Consider the following 14,522-nt stretch of genomic DNA (forward strand, 5'->3'; position numbering starts at 1 on the left):
ACCCACAGCTAAGGGAACACATTCACAGTTTTCACCAATGACATACAATGGCTAGGTCTTCACCCTAGTTTTCAAAGAATGATTTGAGAGGCCGCACCCATGGAAAATAGGTTCAGGTAGTTGTAACTACCAAGGAACACATAGCTCCTCTGTCCAGCACCCACTGAGCACCAATAAAAAATAAAGTTGGGCTTATAACAATGCCCTATAGTGAAGCACCCATATATGCAAATTTCCTCAAATTGACTACAACTATCACTTAGGCATTTTATCAAATATCTTGCCTACAATGATTTATAATAATGAAAATTTGACAAAAGTGATGTTACCTTGGCAAAGAGTAACCGTCGGAGATGTAATAATGTCAATCTTCACTTGATACGGACCATAACCACATTGTCCCGGTGCCACCAATGTTTCAACCCCGATTGGTACTTGGGTTTCTTAAAGTAACTCACAAGAACCAAATTATAGGTTTTTATTTTTCTTCTTCTTCTTTCTTTTCTCCTTGTTTTTATTTTCATTGAGCAACAATGGCATTCACATTCACACACACACCCTTCTCTCTCTCTCTCTACTTCTCCCCTTCTAGTATTTTTTGTAAATAAAGCTTTAATAAAAAAATAGTATTCTCAACAAGAATCATCAAACTCCATTAATTGGATTTGAGAAAATCTTTCTTGAGAGGCATTCAAGACACACACAAAGAGAGGAAAAAACTTCTTCTCTATTTCCCTCTTCTTCTCTTCTCTTCCATTTTTTTTTCTCTTGGCAACAACCAATAGAGCTTGCTGCTTTGGTTTCCAACAGCTTCCTAAGCCTCTAATGGGGGTTATGGATCAAATGCAAGAGGATGGAAGTCTTTCATTCAAATCCTTAGCCTTTCATGAGTTTCAACTCATTTTTTCGATGAACTCAACAACCCCTATGCCTGATTTATTCCCTCTAGTGTGTAGAGCTTGGAGAGATGAAGAATCTCCAACTTGAATCACCCAAATTGAAGTTAAGACAAGGGAGATATGACCATTTGAAGTTTTACCAACCAAAACACTCAAAATGAAATCTTTGGAGGTTGGCACAGGATACGTCGGCAGTGCACGCAACAGTGGTGCAAATCTGACCGTATATCTCATCAAAGGGAATCTCTTAATCTTGACCGTCCGATTAAACTAACGGATAGTAAATCTCAGCCACAAGATTTGAATAAGGGAGTCATCGATGACGCCATACTGATGTCAGCGGTTAGATTTTGTTGTCGATTCTTAATTGGTTACTTTATCCAAATTTTAAGGGAGCTTGTCTCCCACTCAAAAAAGTGAAAGGCTTATCAACCATTGGATCTGAATCCTTCAAGTTTGGCTTAATCAGATCTCATGAGATCCTTAAGATCAGAATCTTTTTAATACTTTCTATGCACGTGCGAAACATCACAACATACCTTGATAACGTGTACCGCCAGAGCATCAAGGCTTATGCACCTAACCAATCAAATTCCACGCGCAAGCATCTATCTCGTCCATATCAGCATAAAATCTCAGCAACCTTTGGATGGGCATCAAGCCTACGAGGTCGAATCTGGACCATCCATTTCACTTCCCTTTACTCCTCTTTATTACAATCAAGCCCCTGTCTTTATATATTTCAGTGCTTAAAGACCCCCTGCAACTCATACCTTCAAAATCTTAAAATTACACAGAAGCCCTTCAAATTTAAAAAAAAATTCCGAAAAATCCACGAACACCGAGAGCAACTGATGAATTTTCGGTTTAGATTTTCAAATTGACTTCGCTGAAACACATATAACTTTTTCTTACGATATCCGATCGAGATGAAACAAAGTGCGTTGGAACCGTGACTGAACGCTCTACAACTTTTCAGAAGACTAGATCATCTGACTGAGTCATATAAAAAGACCAAAATGCCCCTAGACCTTTTCAATGACTCATCTTTCTCATACGGAATTGGAACGCGATGAAATTAGAACTATTGAAAATATCAGATTTTTTTCGTATGACATGGAGAATACTTCCTTTAAATATTCATCTTCAATGTTGAAACTGCCCTCAACTATCATAAATGTCGTAAATTCTTTATACGGTATCGGAATGTGATAAAATCAGATGCATTGGACTAGATAAATTACAATCTATTTTTTTCATGAAGAAACAATATTATAAAAATATAATTTTTACTGCAAAAAATACCCCCGAGCATAAATAGAAAAATTTTACCAGTTTTGACCCAGAAACCCGCACCACATACTAAGGATGTATCAAACCATCCATGAATACCAAGTGGATCTGTTATCTTATTGGTGACACTGGACACTACCATGTCATTTTCCATCCACGTCACCCAAACTGGCCACGTCATCACTGCCACATGGCCGGGTTGCCAACAAAGATCTGCTAACAATTCGGTGAGCTAGTAAGATCTGCTAAGCTAGCAGTGTGGGATCTCCAGAATCGCTCCTTAAATGTTGTAGGTGACTTAGCCAAGCAGAAGGCTTGGCCCCAAGATGGCTGGGCGGGAGACTCAGCCCCAAGGTGGCCGAGCAGGAGGGTCAACCCCATGATTGTGGAATGCGAGGAAGGGAGGCTCGGACTTAGGATTCCGCTCAACCTTGTTGTGGTCAAGTTGGAGGCTCGACCCTTGAGACCTAGGTTGACATCTTAAGTGGTGGTTCCGAGCCGTGTATACTTTTAGGCTCATCAATGGTCAACACTTCAACTTTAGGGTTACTGTTACTTGATACGTATTGTTTGTTTCACGCCGCATCAATCTAATAAGCTGAGTCAGCAAGCCTTTTTTGCGGATTTAGATTCTCTCCAATTCTTAATCGTGCAATTCTCTCTGTACATGCGACACTTATACATTTTCAAAATCCAAGTTTTTTGGAATTCAAATCCATTTTAACCCCTCAAATGCCTTAAACTTTTACAACCGTTCGATTTTGAAAACATACAGGTATTGCGTGCACAGAGAAAATTGCATGAGAATTGCACAATTAAAAATTGGAGAGGATCTAAATCCGCAAAAGAACGGTTGTAAAAGTTTAGGGCATTTGAGGGGTTAAAATGAATTTGAATTCCAAAAAACTTGGATTTTGAAAATGTACAAGTGTCACATGTACAGAGAGAATTGCACGATTAAGAGTTGGAGAGGATCAAGATCCCCCTTTTGGCATCAATCGGAAAAATATAAAAAATTAGAAAAAGGGTAATTAAAGAGTAATTCATATTTTTATTAATTTAAAACCCAATATTGCAGACCTAGTATAACACTAACTTAATTACTACAGGTTAAGATATTGATTTACTACTGACCTTGTCAGAGCTGTAGATTGTTCAGCGCAAGCTTCATGTGGACAGGTGAGTTGGTCGTTCCAAACATGACATTAATCATCGGTTTGGGCAAGCAATGAGGCTGTATTGGCTGTGGCTCCGAATCCTTGGATGGAGGCAATGGTAGTTGACAAGCATGGGATTGTGCACCCAATAGTTCGATATTCTTAGTATCTTTAATTATTCATTTGATGTAAGCTGTATCTACAACGTTTTATCTAGGGATGTGGTTTGTTTCACTCATCCCCTAGGTACGATCACCATGTCAAAGGCACGTGAGACTTTGGTCAATTTCCATTCATTCGTTTTGGGCAATATGCATCCATACCGTGTGTTTATCATACTTTTTATCTGAATGAATTTTGTTTAAAAAAAAAAAATTAGAGTAAAAAAAATAATAATAGAGTAATTAATATTTTTGTAGATTTAAAACCCACCTCTCTCTCTCTCTCTCTCTCTCTCTCTCTCTCTCTCTCTCTCTCTCTCTCATGCATTTCTCTGTAATGGCAAAAGCGGAGACCCATCTCATCTGACATTTCCATTTTTCGGATTTTTACAGTTTCTTCTTTGGTGCACTCTTTATTGGCCGATTTCTCGTTTTTGCATGGGCGGTTGAGTGTCTTGATCAGCAGAGACTTCCTCTTCCTTCACACACACACACACACACTCTCTCTCTCTCTCTCTCACCCTGCTCCCTTGCCGTCCCGTCCCCTCCACAGTCTGTGGCAGCCAGTCAGGCAAACCTTTCTCTCCGGTGGAGTAGAAAGGAGAAGTTGAGCTGGCAAAAGTGGATGGCCTCTTCGTGAAAGATCAGTCTCAGAGGTCAGTTCGACAAACATTCCAGTCTCGTGTGATTATGAACATACCCCACGAGTTGATGATTCTGCTTGTATCGTCCGAAATTGTGGTACAGATTAGTAGAGAATTAGAGTTGAGATGATAAATCATCGATAGACTATGTTCGAGGATTCTAGCCCGTGTAGCCTCAGAAAATCCTTGTTTCCTCGGTCTCCTAATTCAGAGATGAGTTGATTCCAACTTTGAGTCTGATTGTGGGACTCCACAGGCCGAAACATTACTTGGGTATCTGAGAGAACCGAGGAAAGAGGTGTCCTCTTCCAATCCTGTGGAGAGGTAATGAAATTTCAGCAGTGGGTCATTGTGTCCTTGACTGTATACATAGCTTAGTGTTCTGCTAATGGTTTTGTTTGTACAGTCTGTGAACTGTGAACTGTGAACTGCGGACTGTTAACTGACTTAGATTATCTAAACTAAGCTAGATTTTGAGTGTGTTAATGTCCTTACGGTTTCAAAAGGGATTTGGGTTGTGATTCTGGGTTTTGTTTTGTTTTTTTCTGTTTGGGAGATCCAAGTTACTACTGAAAGTCTCAAAAACATAGAAGAGTTTTGGTTGAGGCCTTCCTTACAAGATCCATCTTAGATAATAGGGAAGTAGTGAGTGAGAGAAAGAACTAGAAGGGGCTTGAGTTAGATCCCTTCTTATATAGATTGTTGAATGTGTTGGGGGCTTGGAAATCACCAGAAGCAGAGGATCCCTCTGGCTAACAGTAGCCTGGCCTTGTCTTGCTCACATGAATCACCTCCTTAGGTTTCTCTAACATTTTGTCATCACTTCTCCATCTCTTTCCCCTCCCTAAGCTCTGAAAGCACTAGAATCAAGAAAATTATATGAACTCAGTTCACAAAGAACAGAGATACGAAATTAGAAAGAAGGCTGGAAGAAACAGAGAGAACATTCTTTCTTTCTCTTGTTATCTTCTTTGGACCCAATTCCAGAAACAGGGGTAGAAGAATTCTTAGTGCTGCTTTCTCATACTCCATTGTGTTCTGCTTCTTTGTTTTCAGGAATAACATCTTCAGCTGAAGGCATTGCAAATTCAAGTTGCTGTTAGAACAAGAAATTGTATTGAAGAAGGTGAAGCTCTCTAAGCTCATATTGGGATTCTCCAATCTATTTGCATTCAATTCTGCAAATTGGTTCTCCAGTTATAAGTTGGAGTCAATGTCTGAGAAAGTGAAGGGCTTGAAGCTCTGTAAATCTCCTGCAAACTCAGCCAGATTTGAGTTTTTAATTCCCATATTTCTATACTCTGCCAGTCCTTAGTTGTGCTTATAATTTCTAATTTTTTTTATTCAGTTTGAGCTTAAATTAGTTCCAGAAGCTCTCCAATGATTTTTAGTATTGAGTTCTATTAGTTTCTAAATCTAATTTTTCCGTTTCTTCTTTTGTGTTGTCTAAATTCCTCACTGGTTTATTGGCTGCAGAAAATGGAACACACATGCCGTGAATGCAAGAAGTGGCAAGAACATTGGTACTGGAATCACCTTGAACCAACTCAAATTCGTTTCTCCAGGATTATCACTGCCACATTCATTAATCAAGGATTGGTCCGCACCTTTTCCTATCTTCAATCTGTAGAATAGAAAATATGTTGGCTTCAATGTGATTCCATTTTATTTGTTTGTTTACCTCCTCAAAGTGAATTCTAAAATGGGTTTCTTGTTGCTTTCTGAACTCTCTCTTCCTTAACTATTACTTTCAGGTTGTTCCAATAAAAATTGTCTCCAAGTTCACCGAACAACTTGTGAACACTACAATTCTGAAGAACCTGAGTGGAAAAACATGGACCATAGGACTAGAAGAAAGGCATGGGGAGTTAGTTTTTCAACAGGGCTGGGCTGCTTTTGTGAGTTATTACTCTCTGAAGCAAGGAGACATAATGACTTTTCAGTATGGAGGGGATTCCACATTCACTGTCTCTATGTTTGATGGTGAGAGTGGTTATGAGAAGGTAGGCCTCCCAGTACCAAACTTACAAGGAAGGGAGACCAACGTTCATGTGGAGTACTCCAGAGAAGGTTCTCTCTTAGATGATTCTTCTTCAGATGAATCCAGTCAACCCAGCTCACCCATGAACAACAACAACACTAGAGTTACTGTGGAGAGTGAACAATCAGATGATGGTAAATCGGGTCATGGTAAGGCAAAGGCTGAGACTCAGACTCAGACTGAATCAGAGAGTGAAGATTACAATCTACCGAGGAAGAAGGCTAGAAATGCTGAAAGCAGTTCAAGGATGCACCGGCGTTCCACTCGTCTGTCCACCTCAAGGAAAGGAAAATCTGTTTGCAAAGACATGAACTCAAGAGGTGAAAAATCTTAAAACTCAATTATCAAATTTAAGTTTGATTCTTCTAATTGACCCCTTCAAGCTTTAAGTTGCCTCATAATTTCATTTCAATTCTTTTTTCTCAAAGTTATTCTGACTTTTTTGAATTCTGATTTACTTACACTAATGGAAACAGTATATGCAGATACTGGTAGAAGGGTCATCAATCTAGATAAGACCTATCCCACTCATTTTTTGTCAGGAAGAAGACCAGTATCTAGAGCAGAGATAGAGAAAACTTATCAACTGGCTAGTGCATTTCCATCAAACAAGCCCAGTTTTACTGTTTCCATGCTGCCCACCCATGTTAGCAGAAGGTTTTTCTTGGTAATCAACTTGAACAACTTAATTGCATGCATAATAGTGTATTATTATTTATTGTTGAGGGCGGACCTCAGTTGCTCCTTTGTGACCTAGTGGTCACGGGTTCAAATCAGGACACACGGGTAAGGAGGCTGCATACATTATGAAATTCCATTTGGACCTGTAGAAAATATATATATGTATTCTTCATTTTGACAACCTGAGTTGATGTTAATTAGGAAAGTTATGTTTGGTAGATTAATTCCTTTTTCAGCTTTTATTGTAATTTGACATGATAAATCATGGCTTCTGCTTCTTTTCTTTCAATGTGTGTACCTGCAGACAATTCGTAAAGAATTTCTAAAAAAGCATATTCCAGAAAGCACGAAAGAAGTGGTCCTCCGTGTTCCTCCAGGTATGAAGAAATGGGTAATCACATATGATGGAAATGATAGAGGCTATGGAAATGGACTGAGTGGAGGATGGATGAATTTCGTGTGGGATAACAACTTAGAAGTGGGTGATGCTTGTGTGTTTCAGATCACCCAACTACCTCCAGGAAATGAATACCTCAAGACCACCATAGCCATGGATGTTAAGATGTTTCGAGTTGTAAAGAAAATCACCAAGTTGACAAAGCTTAGTCGAAACCTCCTCTTGAAAGGAGAATGCAGCACATGAACATGATATCTGCTTCCTACAGGACATGAATTCTACTTCATTGGTGGATGGATAGGTAGTGATTATTTGAATTTCATGTAAGACTCAATTGAATTTGAACCAGCTTTGTTTTTGGGGTTGATTTGAGGATTGGCCCTGAATTTATTTGTTTTAGACTCAATTGAACTTGATTATCTATAATTTTTCTAATGTTAAATTTGGGTTTGGGTTTGGGTCAGTCAGAAGACTCAGAACTGGTACATTGAATAATGGATGAGGGATGGCTGAGGTTATGGTCAATCATGGAGGCTTCTCAATGTGTGATTCAGTCAGATACCATCAGCATCGTTTACTGGAGTCCAAAGCTTTGCATGGGATATTAGTAAAGGGTCAATCTAACCGGTCACTCACTCGTTTACCTAGTCACTCACTCAGTGGGTTTGGCAGGAGGGTTAAACAAACATTTCAAGAGGTGACAAAATGGTGGGTTGGGGGGGGGGGGTGTTTCGGGATGTAGTCAAAACCTAGTGTGGAAGTGGTGGTGATACTTTTACTTAGGGGTGCAAAAGGGCCGGGTTGGGCTGGGTTTCTTAAAACCCTAGCCCAACCTCGAGTCTCCTTAACTGGGCCCAAATCCACCTTGACCCTGATTCAGGGCCGCAAAACTTCAACCTTGGCCCTACCCTTCAAGGTTCAGCCCAACCCTTACCCGCCCTGATTGGGCCTCATTTTTCAGGGTCGGGCCGGGGATGACCATGACCCTGACCCTGACCCTGACCCCGATTGATCCTAACCTTGGTTTGCCATCAAGGGCTGGGTATATCCTGACCTTGACCCTGACCTTGACTTTGCAAAATATGAAATAACATAAAGATAAAAAATATTCATAATAAAGAGGAGATAAAAAATACGAAGTTACAAATTTCTTGGTAAAAAAAGCAAGAGAGTTCTTTTTTTTTTTTTGGTAAAAAAGGCAAGAGAGAACGATGAGAAGTATATTAGGAGTTTTGAGGTGTCAATGACTCAATGTCAAACAATATATACAATTAGGTTAAATTCAGGGTTACCATCAGGGTCACAACCAAGGTCAACATCAAAGGTAAAAATTAGGGTTGGGTTCAGGGCGGGCTGGGTGGGCCAAAGACATCAACCCTTACCCGCCCTGACCCTGAGTCAGGGTCAGAAATTTCAAGGTTGGGCCGACCCTCAGGGCCAAAATTTTTGGGTTGATACTTGCTCGGGATCAAGGCGGGCCAAGGGCGGGTTTGGGCTGTCAGGGCCAAACTTGCACCCCTACTTTTACTCATTAACTTGTATTTTGGCCAATCAGAAACCAAGTGACGATGGCTAGTCATGACTCGTGACTCACTGGTCGTTGGGTGGTAAATTCTTGTCCTCCCAATTTTCTTTTTCTTTTCATTATTGAACGAGCAAATTCAGTGTGCGAGGCTCCCACCATTATAGGGTCTAGGGAAGGTTAAATTATGTAAACTTCATCATGGAGGGACTATTTCTTAATTCAAACCTGTTATGTTTATTTCGAAATTTTGACTCGTTTTAAAGATTGACCTATTCCAACAAAATGTGGTGATGATCTAAATAAGGATTTTTTTCTTTTTCTCGAGGTCTATGATGGTCGCAGAGAGCCAATCACTAATCTCATATGGGGGTGCGGGGGTGCAGCTCCCATGGTACGGTATGACCCTATGGATCGACCCTATTTGGTAGAGTATATATGTAGTATCATCTAGTTGAGAAAGCATTATGAGATTTGAGGTTTTTCATTTTAGGATTTACAGGGGAGAGTTTCTTCCCATGAGTTTTGGGTGTTTTTAAGAGATCTTCTTTGTAATTTTTCTTTCAACATAATGAATCATCTTTTTTTTCCCTCGAAAACATGATTATATGGTATATTGTGTGAACTTCGATAAATCTCTATATCTTATGTGAATCTATTTTGTTTCTAACATTTTCTTTGATGTTTTTCATAACAAAACCTATAACCACTTCAAACCCAATAAAACAACACTATCATTACACCACAGTCCCATCTCATCTTCCTTTCTTTACTGTTGTTGGAAAACTGCCAAAATAAAAAAATGTTGACTCAATTCTCGCCAATCACTTCCAACCGTGATGTTCGCTGGAGGCTAGTGATTGTGAGATTCAAACAAACGTTCATGACCATTGAGAAATTTTCTTGATCTATTGAAGAAGCAGCTGAACAAGTCAAAAAAAAAAAAAAATCCCCTAAGATCGAGTTTCCCTACTATCACGGGGATCGGGATCAGGCCACTTAAGGGGAGGAGGTGGGATTTCCAACCCTTCGATTGTTCGGTGAACCTTATCATGCGGTCAAAGAAAACACTCGTACATATGAGGGTGGGTCCAACGAGACACCTAAGAGGTGACTGGATTCTCGCAGCCCCGACTCTCATTTTCTCTTCCCAGACACGCAAGTAGTTTTATGTCATCTGACGCTGAGAGCCATGTTGTTCCTCCTGCACTCTTGAGACATATTTAGTCTGTGCCAGCCACCCATCCGGCAGATGGTGAACGAGTGGGAAGCGCCATCCACTCATCCAACGTTGGTGACGCACTCAGGAACTAAACAAGGCAACAGAGGGATTCAGCTGATCCACACGGCACTCCCAACATGGTACATCAACCTTTCTGACTCCTGTTTGGTTTTTGGCATTGACTCTCTCGGTGGTTTTTTTTTGTATCGACTCTCTCGGTCAACCCGTGTTACATATGATCAGCCGAATCTCAGTGATTTTCTATAAGAATTAGATTTCCAATTTATGAGGTTAAGTTCTTTCAAGACCGTATCAACCACTCTCTAATTATCAGTAATAAGGCCAATTCCACAAGCAGTAACAACAAGAAGCCCCAAAACTCAAAATTCCCAAATCATCTCACGGAGAACTTTTCATTTTTTTTTTTCTAATTGATTTCAACATTCCCTTCTATATTATTTACTTGAGAGTAAAAGACCTCTTCTCTGTTCAAACCAATTAAAATTTTTAGTAAACAAACGGGTTTATAAATTACATGAATCCATTTATATTAGTAGAATATTAAGCGAGATAGACAAATTAAGCACATCAATTCAGGCATTCACTATAGAGTAAAAGACACTATTGTATAATGGAGTACACTGTTAAGGGAAAAACATTAAAAAATCCCCAAGGTTGGATAGGGATAGCTAACTCCGGCTAACTAAGCAAAAGAAACATCCGAACGCATATAACTAAAGCAAAACAGAAAGGGTAGAAAGAATTTTAAAGAATCAACTCCCAACATCTAAATTGGGTAGCAGGGTCCTCCAACAGAAGCAAAAACCCACATGGGCTTCCCTTTTATGCCACAGCAGGCATGTCCTTGAGCCATGGATCCAGGGGCTTACCAATGGAGTACACAATGAAACCAATCTCCCTCAGCTTCTCCACATTCACAATGTTCCGCCCATCAAACACATAGGCCGGCTTCTGCATGTTATCATAGATTCTCTGGTAATCAAGTGTCTTAAACTCATCCCATTCTGTCAAGATACAGATACCATGGGCATCCTTTGTTGCCTCATAGGCATCCCAACTCACACTCACTTGCTTCACAGAGGTAGGGCTCATTGGCTGCAGATGAAGAGGATGATCCCAGTCAAACTTCTTCATTGAGAGATCCCTCTGAATCTGATCCCCGTTCACTTGAGGATCATAGATGCTCAAGTTGGCCTTGTCTCCCACCAGCCCCTTGCACACATCAATGGCTGGGGTCTCCCTTGTGTCCCCAGTATCCTTCTTGAATGCAAACCCAAGCACTGCAATCTTCTTGCCTGAAACTGTATTGAACATGGAGGAGACAACCCTGTTCACAAAACGGTTCTTCTGGTAGTCATTCATGCTGATGACCTGTTTCCAATAATTTGCCATCTCAGGAAGGCCATTGCATTCACAGATGTAAACCAAGTTGAGGATGTCCTTCTGAAAGCAAGAACCACCAAAACCAACACTGGCATTCAGAAACTTGGGACCAATTCTTGTATCCTTACCAACAGCATGAGCCACCTCATAAACATCAGCTCCAGTGGCCTCACAGAGAGCTGACAATGCATTGACCGATGAAATCCTCTGGGCCAAGAAAGCATTGGCAGCAAGCTTTGAAAGCTCAGCAGACCAAAGGTTGGTGGCAATAATTCTGTCTTCAGGCACCCAATGGGCATACACACTTTTCAAAGCTTGGATTGCCTTCTGACCTCCTGGAGTTTCCCGGCCACCAATAAGAACCCTGTCAGGGTTGAATAGATCTTGGATTGCAGTTCCCTCAGCAAGGAATTCTGGGTTTGAGAGAATTTGGAAGTTGATGCCCTTGCTGTTGTGGGTCAGAATCTTCTCAATTGCCTCGGCAGTTTTCACCGGAACAGTTGATTTCTCAACAACAATCTTATCGGATTTTGATACATCAGCTATCATTCGAGCTGCACTCTCCCAGTAGGTCAAGTCTGCAGCCTTGCCTGCTCCAAGGCCCCGAGTTTTAGTTGGGGTATTGACTGAAACAAAGACTATATCAGCCTCCGAGACATGTTTCTCTACGTCGGTGCTAAAGAAGAGGTTCTTTCCTCTGCACTGCTTAACCACTCCATCCAGACCAGGTTCATAGATTGGGAGCTGGTCGCTGTTCCAGGCATTGATCCGAGGTATGGAAATGTCCACAACAGCAACCTCAATTGATGGACACTTGAGAGCAATCACAGCCATAGTAGGTCCACCGACATACCCGGCTCCAATGCAACAAATCTTCACCATTTTTCCTGGTTATGTATAACCTGCAATAACCAAAAAGCATTGGAAACAATTACGTATACAGATCTCCGTGTAGCAGTTGAGAGCAAAGGAAAATGAAATAGAGTTAAGCAAGTTGGATAGAAAAATAGTCTCTGATCATACCACTAATAGATCCTAAGCAGAAATACAGTCAAATCTGGCAAATAAATACAAAATCCCACCCCCTCCGAAAAGGAAATTGCTTTAATTCAACATATAATTTGAGAAAAATCCTTCAAGCAGAGCAGAAAAATGAATTCGATTTCGAAGTAAGAAAAAAGAACTGGGGGAGGGGTGAACAAAGTTGCAGAACCGATGTTAAAACATGTGGCGTAGAAGAATGGACAATCAACAAGAATGAATTTGATTCACAGAAATGAAGAAACCGGAGAAAAATCTTATTATCTTAAACAACAACAGTAATTGTTCACAGAACTACAAGCAACGCTCAGATCTGAAGGTTGAATGCAGACAGGACCATTAGCAAGAAAGAATAATCTGACTCACAGATCCAGAGTTCCAAAGAGAAGCACATGAAATTGCTAAAATAATTGAAATATTTACATGGGTTTCAACCAAATACTGGCAAAAACAGTTTTGTTCCTACTTATATAAGTTCTGAAATCGCCGAGATCACATATGAAAAAGTAGAATTCCCAGTAATGGTCGAAAGTTTCAGATCCACACTAAAATGCACAACTAACAACCGATCTGTGCATTCCAAGCGAAATCCATTTCAAATCATACGAGAACCATGGAAAACCACTATATTTGGAAAATTTAAAACACCAATTGAGACCAAACGTAGAAACCAAAGCAAAGCGGAAAACCATATCAACACCATTATAAATTGAGAAGAACTAAACAACAATTGCAATGTTAATTTGAATTCTGAAGTTCAGATCAGCATACCTACTGAAGAAGCTTCCTTTCCTTTCTTGAAGAACAGTAGAAGACTATGGAGAGAGATGGAAACCACAGCTCTGCAAAGAGGAAGAGAGACTTTGAGTTTCTCCTACAGGAATAGAGAGAACAAGAACCCCTTTAAATACCCCAAAACCCAGCTATCTACCCTCAGATTTTAGCAAAGCAAGCAAAGTCAGATTTAACAGCTGAACTGGAATGTTCAACACGTTTTCAACACAACTGTTATTCCTTTTCTTTCTTTAACAGAAAACCCAATTTTTAATTCAGATCAGGAAAATCCATAAAAAAACGAATTTTACAGGAAAGTGAAGAATGGAGTCAAACCCATGTTCCAGCAAAAACCCAGTTCACAAAACAGATGGCAAACTCAAGGCAGTGTAACGGGATTGGAATATTTTCACGCGTTTTTCAGTAAAGCTGTAGGCAAGAAATTTCCATTTAGACAAATAAAAAGAACCAATTTGAGACAAAAAAAATTAAAAATATTTTTTAATCCAAATATCCGATAAGTTCTTCTGAAGTGCATTATTAGGGTATAAACTATGCACAAATATTTTACCTGTTCTGGCTGGTAAGAAGAATTCAGAAGAAAGCTTAAGGATTCAAAAAGAATGTGATTGATGGGTTCATGTGGCGTTGAGTAAAGTTGAAGCCACCAATTAAAAAAAACAAAAGACAGTTGGAAACCCTAATTCTAAGAAACAAAACTAAGATCAAAGAACTTGTTGATGCCACATAATTTCAAAAAATGCCCTTAAAATCAGCTAAAACAAGACAACTTCAGAATCTTAATCTCGATTAGTTATATAATTACATTACTCTCGGTTAATTACATATTATTAGGGTAATCCTCTTTCCACATATCCAATGCTCAAAAAGGTCTTGGACTACGTGCAATCACCTTGGATTCCGTGCCTAAATGTTTCTAGTTGTTGGATGCATGCCAGACACCTTGTTGCGCCAGAGAGAAAGTCAATCCAAAATGGACTTCGATCCAATTTATTGCCATTTCTTTTATTTTTATTTTTTGTAAAAGAGATTTAATTCACAAAGATTTGAAAAACTCATGGAAAGTGGACAACATTGTTTCTGAGTCCATGGACTAAAAAATGAGTTAGATTGTCGTGCATGTCAAAGACAAGATCTTCATTGTCTGAAAGTCAGCTAAACTATTTATCTGCCTTAAAACTAAAATTACAAAATATAAATTAGGACTTTAAGTGTCATTTTAAAAATTTTCATAACAAAAAATTCATCCTAATTTTTTTTTTCTT

At 39.6% G+C, this 14,522-nt stretch overlaps 2 protein-coding genes across 6 annotated transcripts; one reads left to right on the forward strand and one right to left on the reverse strand.

Annotated features, from left to right (window-relative positions):
- Nucleotides 1-3,990: 3,990 nt before the first annotated feature.
- Nucleotides 3,991-7,715, forward strand: LOC122080096 (B3 domain-containing protein Os12g0592300-like). 4 transcript variants are annotated; one of them, XM_042646975.1, is made up of 7 exons: nt 3,991-4,166; nt 5,211-5,280; nt 5,631-5,753; nt 5,909-6,515; nt 6,672-6,862; nt 7,181-7,253; nt 7,379-7,715. In XM_042646975.1, exons 3-7 carry the CDS (start codon nt 5,634-5,636, stop codon nt 7,402-7,404), a joined length of 1,017 nt encoding a protein of 338 aa, XP_042502909.1. In that variant the 5' UTR covers nt 3,991-4,166; nt 5,211-5,280; nt 5,631-5,633; the 3' UTR covers nt 7,405-7,715. The 4 variants fall into 4 exon arrangements, with proteins under 4 accessions (XP_042502909.1, XP_042502908.1, XP_042502906.1 ...); XM_042646974.1 differs by having other exon boundaries at nt 3,993-4,166; nt 6,681-6,862; nt 7,181-7,715; XM_042646972.1 differs by having other exon boundaries at nt 3,994-4,478; nt 7,181-7,715.
- A 2,881-nt stretch (nt 7,716-10,596) lies between these two features.
- Nucleotides 10,597-13,886, reverse strand: LOC122079856 (UDP-glucose 6-dehydrogenase 5-like). 2 transcript variants are annotated; one of them, XM_042646611.1, is made up of 3 exons: nt 13,808-13,886; nt 13,234-13,304; nt 10,597-12,323 (listed from the first exon to the last, which is right to left on the reverse strand). In XM_042646611.1, the coding sequence occupies exon 3, from the start codon at nt 12,301-12,303 to the stop codon at nt 10,861-10,863; it is 1,443 nt and encodes a 480-aa protein (XP_042502545.1). In that variant the 5' UTR covers nt 12,304-12,323; nt 13,234-13,304; nt 13,808-13,886; the 3' UTR covers nt 10,597-10,860. The 2 variants fall into 2 exon arrangements, with proteins under 2 accessions (XP_042502545.1, XP_042502544.1); XM_042646610.1 differs by lacking the exon at nt 13,808-13,886 and adding an exon at nt 13,573-13,662.
- Between the last annotated feature and the right edge of the window lie 636 nt (nt 13,887-14,522).

This window comes from Macadamia integrifolia, chromosome 5 (assembly GCF_013358625.1).
Source record: "Macadamia integrifolia cultivar HAES 741 chromosome 5, SCU_Mint_v3, whole genome shotgun sequence".
In the NCBI taxonomy this organism is placed as follows: Eukaryota; Viridiplantae; Streptophyta; class Magnoliopsida; order Proteales; family Proteaceae; genus Macadamia; species Macadamia integrifolia.

Coding starts and splice junctions, on each gene's coding strand:
- LOC122079856 (XM_042646611.1), bottom strand. CDS start 12,303: ATGGTGAAGATTTGTTGCATTGGAGCCGGGTATGTCGGTGGACCTACT.
- LOC122080096 (XM_042646972.1), top strand. CDS start 5,634: ATGGAACACACATGCCGTGAATGCAAGAAGTGGCAAGAACATTGGTAC. Junction 6,516..6,671: donor CAAAGACATGAACTCAAGAG/GTGAAAAATCTT, acceptor TAATGGAAACAG/TATATGCAGATACTGGTAGA. Junction 6,863..7,180: donor TTAGCAGAAGGTTTTTCTTG/GTAATCAACTTG, acceptor GTGTACCTGCAG/ACAATTCGTAAAGAATTTCT.